Here is a 10,802-nt window from a genome sequence, read left to right on the forward strand (position 1 = left end):
AAGTTTGTAACACTTATAAGGAAGCGTCGTGGACCATATACTTATATATTATCAGCGTGACTTTAGCCAAGTTCGTCCGTCTGTATGTACGCGAACTAGTCCTTCAGACATCGATCTGAGGTTTTGCACACGTCTTTTCTCCTTAAGGAGCTGCTTATTAATCGAAAACCGTACAAATAGGCTGATCAAAATCAATTAATTGTGTGTTATGCTTTGGTGCAAACAAACTTTTTTCTTGTTTAACGATACAAGTATTCGTTGTCCACACCAAACGCAAAAAGTTATGATCGAGTATTTATATATAAAAATACCTTATTGTAACAATATTCGCACAGTTCGATTTCAAAAATTCCACAAACACATTTCCAAATTTTGTTATTTTTATTTTGTGATTATTTTACAATAAGCACCACATTAAAAAAACTATTCAAAAAACAATTTTTTAACTCCATCTGTAATGAGCATAGGCGCGATTGGCTTCGCATTGTCGATGCAAGTCATTCTTCTTTTTCACCACACGTCCTTGATTATAGGCCGCATCTAATACTTCCCATGCCAATTTTTCTGGTAAATGCACCTTTCGCTCCTTTTCTCTGGCTGCTTCTAATATCCATTTCATGGCCAGAAAATATGATCGTTTTTCAGTCACCGGAATGGGCACTTGATATTTGACGCCACCACGTTTGATTGCGGTTAACTGTAAGAGTGGTCGGCTATTTTCAATTGCCTTAATCAACAATTGTTCCGGATCGGCAATTATCGTGTCTTTGGTATCGGCATTCAAGTTCATGCGCTCGATCTGTACGCGTTTCATACATTCAAATGATTTGGTAAGCAATTCTCTAGCTAGTTTCTTATTGCCACCTTTTGTTATATAATTCACCATTTTGTTCACCAATTCGTTGTAAAATATTGATTCGGATTCATCGTTCCTGGCTGCTTTAATTGGCATATGCGACAACTTGATGTACTCATCAGTTTCTTTAAGGTTCAGCTGCTTCTTTTTCGAGAATATTGCTTCTATATAGTGCGGCGGATATGCCGACATTCCACGCGTGAAGGCACATACCAAGCTGGAAAGGATTTATGTGGTTTATTACGTCTGCCAAAAGTGAAATCAAATTGTTCTCAATTTACCTGTGTGGCTCCAAGCGGCTGCACAGGCTGCGCAACATTTTCAGTTACAAAATTGAGTTTTAACTAGGTAAACAGAAGCAGCCACTTAATATATTTTATTCAAGAAATAGCAGATGTTGTTGCGATGAAAATAATTAATCGATAAGTTACAAAATAGTGAACAAAGTATCCAGAACGGAGATTTTTATTTTTTCCGGCATAGTAATTTATTCTTTACAAATTTTCCTATAAATATTTATTACATGCATAAGATATTATTTTCTAAACGCAATACTAGAATGATATGCATTCTTATTCTATTTGTTAAGAATGTCAACATTTTATTTTTTACAAAAAGAAGCACAACACTGTTTCCATGAGTTATCGATGCCTTTGTTTTTACATCTATCAAAATACAGCTGTTTCAGTATTGATTATCAAAAGCTTTGTTTATAAATACTAATTCCAACTCCAATAAGAAGCACTAAATAGACGATATGACTCCACAGGACGCAGATTTAGCATTCAAAACCAAGAAAAGTAGGTAAAATTTCAATTTCATTCAAGTGGAAATTACAATAATATACTTTATTACCATTTTATAGCTTCCGAAAAAATATGCGAAAACATACATATTGTAGCCAATGATCCATCACTGGCATTTTTTCGCATTCAGGAGCATGTAAGGAAGGTGCTACAGCCAATTTCAGATAAACGGGCAGAAGTTATACAGTTGCAAACAAATTTACAAGGGCATTGCTATGACATGGAATACGCAGTTGGGTATGTATAAAAACTTTATTTTTTGTTTAAACAAAATATATAATACTTTAAATAACTTTTTAGCGCCGTTAAAGGTGTGGAGCATTCTGAAGCTATTTTCAAAAATATACAAGAAATGATAAAAACTTCAATATTTCTTAAACAACAACTGAAGTATGGAGAACTAAAGAACAAGTCAAAGAAAGACTCAACTACTAACTCCGTTTATAAGCGTTTCTCAGCACATTTAACATTGGATTTACCGGAATTGCCGGATTTTAGTGGTGTTATGCGCGAAACTAGTCAACGAGTAGAAACTATGATGACATCCACAACTAGAGACAACAATGTGCCACAAAGTAGTACCAGCGAATTGCAGAGATCGTATACTACATTACATTAAAATTGAAGTTAGTTAAGTAAAATTATTATTAACAAATATTAGTTCTACCTATTTATAATTTTTTTACAAATAGTTTTAAATAATCAAAATTTATTTATTTAATTTAAAGTTCATAAAAACAAAATTACTTCTTACTTTGTAATAAATTAACATTGAATAATAGTATAAGAGTGTACGAAAAATCGCAGATTTCTTGCTGATTATTATATAATATATCTATATCCATACATATACATACATACATCCATGTCGTTTTACTACTCAATTGTAGAAAATATGTACATATGTACACTTTTCCATAAAACACATAAAATAGGGACGCACTTGCAATATTATACGTTGTTATTGTATAAACCACGTACAATCAAAACATCTTTGAAATTATTTTTTTTTTGCAGCTGTTGAAATATTGCTCCACAATATTGTACGAGTGTGTAAAAATAGGAACTAAAAGTGCTCCTCCTACCTCAAACATTTGTATGCACGTATAAACATACTTATGTATATACATATTTACGCTTTCTACGTGCGTATCGTTTTCATTGCAGACTGTTTAAAATTTCATTAACGCCTACATAATCCCGAATTCGAATTATCGAGTTATACCCCGGTATCAAAATTAAATATATTTGGACAGACAATGATTACATAATAAGAAACGCAATACTAAATAATCGTCACGGTTGTTGTTGTTGTTGTAACGATTATCAGTCCCCGTTGGGATGGTGAGGGTTATCAGTGTTGTCGTCGATGTCATCTAACGGGAGGCCCAGGAAACATGCTGTTTCGACGGGGTCGGACCAAAGGGAAAGGGGTGTTAGATGGGTGGGGTTGGTTGGGCATGCAAAGAGGTGGTCAGTGTCATGCGGAGACTCATTGCATGCAGGACATTCGTTGGGTATGTCAGGGTCTATTCTGGATAAGTAGGAGTTTAGCCTGCTACAATATCCAGAACGAATATCGTCACGGTCGTGACCAAAGTCTATCCTCTTTGCAGAATTCAAAATAATGGGGTTCGTCTAATACGTAATTATGATTCAGAAATATTTTTTTCAGTAAAAAAAACTATCAATTCTTATTGAAAATATTTAAGACAAAGGTACAATTCACAGAAGATTTAACTCTCTATTAGAATTTATTTTTTTGTGTCCAGCTTTGTCTTAATCTTGCTTGACATCCGGAAGAAACTAATTAATTATATACAAAATTGAATTGTCTCATAAAACACGAGTTACAAGGTACCTATAACTGAAAGAAAATTGTGTAACGGACCACAATGGTTACTTTTTGCTTTCGTTAGACTAATTACTTGGATATCATGACTTCCGAGCCGGTTAAATACTGGCCCGGCATGGTGACGGATTTTCTTTTATGGAGCCAGCAGCCAGTCAGCTCTTCCGCTGAAGTCACTTTCTGACCTTTAAATCACATCACATCGAGGCACGAGAGCCACCTCGAGACTTTGAAATCACATCACAATGAGGCGCATGCGTCACCTAAGCACAATGCTTGATTTTTTTATAGAGCCGACTGGCAGCTAGCTTGATGTGAGGTCACCTCGTGACTTTTAAATCACATTACATTGAGGCGCGAAAGTCACCTAAGGAAATGTTAGGCACGATGCCAATTCAATGAGGTCAAATAATTTTTCAAATTTACTTGCGTTAATACTTGAAAATAATTTATCCAATAACTAGTACATTTTTCATGAGCTACCAGTTTTTTGATCTGATCAAAAATCGAAGTTTGATAGGCCAAAGACGACCAAAATTTGGGTAAAATTCAACTTTTAATGTTTTAATTTTTCTTTCGATAGTAAGTTGGGTGCGAATAAAGCAATCTAAAAAAAACTTTAACATTTAAATACTTTTTTTAACTTATTACTAGGAGGATCGTGCTGCTCGATTAAGCTCTGCAGCTCGAAAAATTTTCTCCAGCAATAGATTAATGAAGTCGCACGAAAGGGAGCTGCCATGTCTGAAACTTCGTTTGGTAACGAACGGCTCGAACAGGTCCTTCCTGGGATGTCAGTGCTTTTGTTTTGGCTCAACGTGAGTTTACACAGCCGTGTTGGTTTTGCGGGGACACCAAATTCAGAAATAGCGACTTAGGGCCAACTCTTTCTCCTTCCCAATTTTGTCAAAAGCAGCTTTGACATCGACGAAAAGGTGGTGTGTTTCGATACTCTTTTTATGGGTCTTTTCCAAGATTTCGCGCATGGTGCGTGGGCTTTAATCTTTCACACAGTATGCTTGTGCCTTTTTTGTGGATTGGGCAGAGCACACTTAAATTCCAATGTTCTTGTTGTAGCGGAGTTTCCAGTCCTTGGTCGGATAAAAATCCAGACCCCTTCCCGTTACGTAGACTCGTCTGTCATGGAAACAGCTTAAATTATAATCATCAGGCATGCTTTGGTCCGACCAAATTCTACAAAGAAGCTGATGCACACTCCTTATCAGTTCTTCGCCGCCGTATTTGAATAGCACGACCTGCAATCCATCGACATCCGCCGATTTATTGTTCCTCAGACGGGTAATTGCTACTCGAACTTCTTCATCGTCATTGGAGCCCCGACGGCCCAGGTTCTCAAGCTTTTCGTACTCACTTCTTTTGTTCTCTCTCTCTCTATTTTTTTTATTTGCAAATGCGTTTTGCTTCCCTCTATAATTCTCGGATCCTCAATTCCAACTACCGGATTGAAAAATAAAATATAAAAACGTTATTCTAAAATATATACTTTACTGGGCGCACTGGTCGCCAATCTTATGTATTCGTATTAAAAAATAAAAATATATTTTTGTAGTCCCAAAACCGGGAAATTTTAATCCAAAGTTTTCGAATCAAAAAATTTTCAACCATAATCGCAAGTCATTGTACGCTGTTCCTTTTAAGGTTTAATAAAAATAAATGATGAGCTATCAAGGTGCATTTTTTTACAACTAATACTTTTATATCATTAAGCTTTTCAGCTAGAGATAAACTATTGGTCAATTTACAGTTGCAGGGTATCGACAACTCAGCATTGCCGAAATTATTTTCAGCAAACTCATTTTTTTCCTAACATGCATTTTTTAAACTTTGCCTAATCGCAACATCAAGCTTAAAGGTTTTTATATATGTACATACATACGTATTTAAGTATATATGTATGTAAATATCTTTAAGCTTGAAGTATGCGACTAAGTATATATGTATGTAAATGACATTTTTTAAATTTTAGAGCGAAGAAAGATTTTTCCATTTCAGCATTGAATAAACGCTGATTATCTCAAGAAATAACCTTAGTTTGTGCATTAAGCGTATGAAAAAATCTGAGTCAAATATTCGAATTTGCATATATCATATACATATGTACATACATACATATGTATGAACATTTGTCGGTATATAAAAAAATATGTGTATGTATGCTTTTGTAATAACACTGAAAGTGCTGAAATAAACTCTTATTACGTACTCGTACAGAGGAATAGTGCTTACACAATCAGTTTTGAAAATGCAATGTACAGCAATCAGCTAAATTTTACTCTTGTAGTATTTTCCATGCAGAATGAATTTTTATAGCTGCAAAATATCGCGTCACCCATGGCCCAGCTGCCGATGCCGAATTTGAGAGCGTAAACAGTGCAGAAATGCTTTAAGGAATTAATTGCACATATTTGTACATACATACATATGTTTTCATATGTCTCTCATTTTCATATGTATGTATGTGTATGTATATACTGAAGTATAGTTAGGCCATTCACATTGCTTTCCTTAGTTTAAATAATAATTATTATTTATCGCGACAATTTTTATATTTTCATTGTTGACCTACCTTTAATCATGATTTTTACGAAGACAAATAGTTTTTCTTGCAACGATTATCCCTTAGCAGACAATTTCAAACCACTGAGTCGATTTCCGACATACTATATATTTCTGCTGCACCGAAACTATAAAATCCTTTACAGGCCCTTTTCTTATAGCAAAAAAAAGTTCTTTATCTTGATTTTGATCTCAAAAACATACTAATAAATTTTTTCCTGAGATTCATTGAGGTACCGCACATATTATCACCAATCATATCGAGTAAAGTCACCCGGATATTATATGTTTATGTATTATATTGGGGCTAGATCAAGTTAAAGCCCTCTCTCGTTGAACAAGAACCAAACTCTAAAGTCACTCATCATCCCCGTTCAGCTATATCGTATAGAGGAGTTGTGGAGAGGAAGGTTCTGCGAAAGATTTGTGGTCTTTGGGCATTGACAACGGAAATATCGCATTGGATGGAACGATGAGCTGTATGAGTTATATGACGCCATTGACATAGTTCAGCGAATTAAGAGACTGCGGCTCCGCTGGCTATTCCAAGTCAGCCGAATGGATGAAAATACCCCAGATGTGAAAGTATTCGCTAGGTCAAGTTTTCGGCCAATTTTTCCATTTTAGGCACAAAGATACATTGTTATTAGTAAAACACGCTATCTCATTTTTATTGACGTATACTTACGGAGCTAAGCAAAGTATTGACTCGATTCAATACATTTTTAACAAAGACATACCGTTATAAAAGAAGGATTATCCCCTAATTTCAGTTATATATATATCACACATTGACCGACATTTTCGATTACAAGTCAAATATAGGTACTGGTGTCCAAACATTCAGTACCTTGGAGCTTGAACAATTTTTGTTGGATTTTGACAATTTTTGGTCATTAGGTGGCATATTCTAAAGACATTAATCGTGCAAAGTTATTAATTGGCCTCATTTGTATAATGGAAAGTGAAAAATTCAAAATTCATTTAAAATTGTGATGTGGACCATTTCACCCATTTTCGCGCTGTTCCATATGAATGCGTACCAAATATAGTTAAAAGCGGTCGGGCGGGTTCGGAGATACATGTGCGATTTCACCTAAAAGTAGTCGGTACCACGCCCATCTCCTAACTTATTAAGCCTTTGCTTAATATCTTGAAGGTAAAATTGTATGTCTTGAGTGTCCGGGTTATCTGTCGATTTCATCTATTACATAGTCGGTAGGGGTGCTTAATTAATTTGTCCTGAGCCACAGGTGCCATTTGTTACGAGGCAGTAGTCCGATTACGTCCATCTGCAATAACAAGCATCTTATGATGCCAAGAAACATGTGTACCAAGATATCTTAATTTTTTTCAAATTACTGCTTGCAAGGATATACGGACGGAAGCAGAGACGATCAACCGGATATGCAAGGCTATATCTAACTCGATTAGCTTTAGATAAAACATATAAAAATTACGTCAACAAAACTAACTATATACCAACATGTTCAAAGAGTTTAAAAATATACTCTATAGGGTTAAAAAACCTCTTCAGCTCAACAGATCATGATTCAACAGATGTAAGCGGCTTTGCTGAATTTTGTAAGAATATTATATTCCATTAATAAACTAAAGCAACCCATCTATATTAACCTAACATTTATTTTCTGTCTCCTCTCTGGAATGTCTTTTTATGATTTCCAGGAAATGAATTTGCCATATGGATCCCTTGCTACATACAATATATTAACTATAATACATGCATATTAACATTAACTGAGTTCCGAAAGTTTGTTGTTCAGGTGCATAACTAGATAGAAGTCTATTTTATTTTCCACATCGGAATAATTTGAAAACTCTCCACTAACTTATTTCCTAGTAAACTTTTTCTGCGATATTTATCCTTTACAACAAAAGTGTCTTCAATTTGAAGTCAAAAGCCGACATCAGGTCCACATAATGAAACCGCCTTAAGTTTCTACCATCAAGTATAATTACTCCAGTAGCCCTAAAGAAAGAGAATTTTAGAAAACTTCTATGTTTCCGTAACAAAAATGATAATTCTCTAAACAATTCAATATTCCTATTCGTTTAGGAAACTGTCGATCATGTCAAAAATCATGTCTTATATTATGTCATACTATTAGTATTTCTTAAAAATATAATCTTTTGTGAAAATTAATATAATTAACTATTGTAAATACTGTCTTCCTGCTAAATATAATTTCAATCAACTAAAATCTTTATCAAGTGTGTTATTTTCCACTCCGCACCGCTAGTTATTATACTTCTGACTGCAATATTTTTTAACCAACTGCGTCAAGCAGTTAAATAGTGTTTTGGCTTTTTACGCCAAAAATTTCGTGTTAACTATAGAGAGTAAAATTTTTCGAAACTTTATGTTGTTTCTAAGAAGAGAGACTTCATAAGGCATGTGTTTATTACAAATTCCATAGCTGGCGAGCAATTACGTCGTGAGATATAGTCGAAAGTGTAGAAAGCAACAAGTAGCCAGAGTTTGTCTGTTTGGAGGTTGATTACATACATACATAACCTGCTAAGGTTCTAACTACCCATTATTACTCTTTCATTCTTGAGGAGTAAAACCTTTATGGTATGGGGACCAACCACGAAAAAAGGTTCAGGTCCTACCATATTAGTGGATGCTTTGGAGCGGGCGAACTCAGCAGCCTGTTCATTCCCTGCTATACCTTTGTGACCGGACACCCAGATAAGGTGCACTTAGTTACGATCTGGTAAACTGTTTACGAGTGTGCGCATGGCACTCGACAAGCAGATGCATCATTGCAGCTTCGATTGTTGAAGTCCTACCGAAGTCGAGGTGTTAATGTTCAGACCAACGACATTTTACCATCCCTAAACCAGGCCTAATAACTTTTGTAGTTCGTTTACGACAAGGCAGGGGGGCAGCCTCTTGTAGTACCGAGGCGAATTCTGGTATCCCCTACTGTGGTTTCAGCTATTATGGTGTGCAGTACGGCCCTTATCCATCTGCTACTGGTGCTGCCCCCATTCCTCTTCTCCAGTGCTCTTGCTACGCTCACTTCAAACGGGTTGCCAAAGGCACGTGTAAAGAATAACATCGACAACATTTTCAATGTTTCCGTAGCAAACTCGACAAAAAGGTTTGTGTCAATCGAAGATTTGGTTCACGCACAGCGATGCCCAGAGCATACTAAAATTATGGAGAGAACACTTCTCCAACCTGCTGAATGGCTGTGAAAGCATAAAGAGAATCGACACACACCACCAATTTGAAAACTTAAGGCAGCTGCTTTTTGTGCTGTCAAAAGAAGCTGCCTTTCTTCATTTTTTATGGTATCCACGCAAAACGAATACGGTTATGTAAACTGACGTTGAGCAAAAGCAAAAGCTCCGTCAGGATCGGGAAGGACTTCGCCGAGGCGTTCAATACCAAACCAGGTTTCAGACAAGACGACTCCTCCCTCAATCCTCTTGTCAACAGGTTCGAACTGAATAAGTAACCGTCAGGGGAAGTAGAGGAAGGCGAAAACCTCCACTCCGTTAGAAAGACCACGTGGAGAAGGACCTGGCTATACTTGGAATCTCCAATTAACACCAAACAGCGAAAAGGAATAACGTCTGGCACTAGTGGAATAAGAATGTCGCGTGAGCAGATATTAAATCTCGCTTGGAACCGAAAGTAACCTTTCCCTACTGCTTGCTTGCAATAAATTTATTTTCCATAAAATCTCAATATTAGAATATACTTAAACATTTAAAATCATTACTAATCAACTATGCGCATATAATCTTTACAGCTTATCAGTGGCCGTATGGCTGATTGCATGTTTGTGCATTTATCGCTTTAGCAACTGATTTTGGAATTTTCGCAAATCAAATGGTTTTGATGTAACAGAATGTATAGTAGAGTAGGGCACAGTTAAGGGCAGGCAGCTTCGTGTTGTTATTTTCGCGAAAGTAACAACCAATAACAAAACAGTATGCGACTGTCGAGTAAATATATGAAGACCAATTATATACCATCATTGTACATATATGTATAAATATGAATGTAGTTATATAGTATATATTCAAATGTAGGCTATAGCGAAAATGCAACGAAGGCATATTACATTTTTACATACTTACAGACAAGCATATGCATACAGCCAGTATGCAAGTATGCATGTATGTGCATGTGCTGGAGAATTCTTATTTAGCACTTTTAAATCGTAACATCTTATGTACTGTTTAATTGCAGTTTGATACTTTCACAGCGCTACGGATCAAGTCATCAATCGCCAGACGATTAGTTCATTTACAACCATTAACCAAATTACGTATGGTTTTTAACAAATGAAAATTTGAGATTACATTTTTAGTAAGCATAAAACTGGTTTAGAATTAATTTTTATACAGAAAACAAAAACAATTATTTAATTTATTTATGCTTTGGGATAATTGGAAAGTGATGTTTAACAACAAAATTAATACTACAAAATATTAGTTTAAAAATATACTAAGCAAATAATAATATTTCAATTAAGGAATTGATAAATAAAAAGTATTATTATTCTACGGCAAGTCTGTGATCAGTTTGGTGTGAGTTTCGAAAATATAGCAACAAAAATTATTGTAACAATCCTGTGGAAAATCAAAACGGGAATTTTTATGACAAAAAAATTTTGCAACGGACAGTAATTTTAAAATAAATGCTTACTAATAATAATATAATTATTAAACA

At 35.3% G+C, this 10,802-nt stretch overlaps 3 protein-coding genes across 4 annotated transcripts in view; 2 read left to right on the forward strand and 1 right to left on the reverse strand.

Moving 5' to 3' along the window:
• Positions 1 to 388: 388 nt before the first annotated feature.
• Positions 389 to 1,262, reverse strand: LOC108976967 (28S ribosomal protein S7, mitochondrial). Its single transcript, XM_018946432.1, has 2 exons — positions 1,138 to 1,262; positions 389 to 1,073 (listed from the first exon to the last, which is right to left on the reverse strand). The coding sequence occupies exons 1-2, from the start codon at positions 1,173 to 1,175 to the stop codon at positions 443 to 445; spliced, it is 669 nt and encodes a 222-aa protein (XP_018801977.1). The 5' UTR covers positions 1,176 to 1,262; the 3' UTR covers positions 389 to 442.
• A 276-nt stretch (positions 1,263 to 1,538) lies between these two features.
• Positions 1,539 to 2,348, forward strand: LOC108976968 (BLOC-1-related complex subunit 8 homolog). The gene is made up of 3 exons (XM_018946433.1): positions 1,539 to 1,656; positions 1,722 to 1,899; positions 1,963 to 2,348. The coding sequence occupies exons 1-3, from the start codon at positions 1,614 to 1,616 to the stop codon at positions 2,279 to 2,281; spliced, it is 540 nt and encodes a 179-aa protein (XP_018801978.1). The 5' UTR covers positions 1,539 to 1,613; the 3' UTR covers positions 2,282 to 2,348.
• Positions 2,349 to 10,023: 7,675 nt separating this feature from the next.
• Positions 10,024 to 10,802, forward strand: part of LOC108976969 (forkhead box protein I1-A-like) — a 6,250-nt gene continuing 5,471 nt past the window's right edge. The window contains exons 1-2 of one of the 2 annotated variants that reach the window (XM_018946436.1): positions 10,024 to 10,072; positions 10,320 to 10,439. The gene's annotated coding sequence lies outside the window, so the exon portion shown is untranslated. The remainder of the gene's footprint in view (positions 10,073 to 10,319; positions 10,440 to 10,802) is intronic. The other variant, XM_018946434.1, reaches the window with a different exon arrangement.

The sequence above is a fragment of the Bactrocera latifrons genome, unplaced genomic scaffold (genome assembly GCF_001853355.1).
Source record: "Bactrocera latifrons isolate USDA-ARS-PBARC rearing strain unplaced genomic scaffold, ASM185335v1 scaffold_82, whole genome shotgun sequence".
NCBI lineage: Eukaryota > Metazoa > Arthropoda > Insecta > Diptera > Tephritidae > Bactrocera > Bactrocera latifrons.

Bases quoted from the DNA above. Each gene is read 5' to 3' on its own strand.
- LOC108976968 (XM_018946433.1), top strand. From the start codon at position 1,614: ATGACTCCACAGGACGCAGATTTAGCATTCAAAACCAAGAAAA. The intron at 1,657-1,721 runs GTAGGTAAAATT...ACCATTTTATAG, and splicing joins AGCATTCAAAACCAAGAAAA to CTTCCGAAAAAATATGCGAA. The intron at 1,900-1,962 runs GTATGTATAAAA...ATAACTTTTTAG, and splicing joins GACATGGAATACGCAGTTGG to CGCCGTTAAAGGTGTGGAGC.
- LOC108976967 (XM_018946432.1), bottom strand. From the start codon at position 1,175: ATGTTGCGCAGCCTGTGCAGCCGCTTGGAGCCACACAG. The intron at 1,074-1,137 runs GTAAATTGAGAA...AATCCTTTCCAG, and splicing joins AGCCGCTTGGAGCCACACAG to CTTGGTATGTGCCTTCACGC.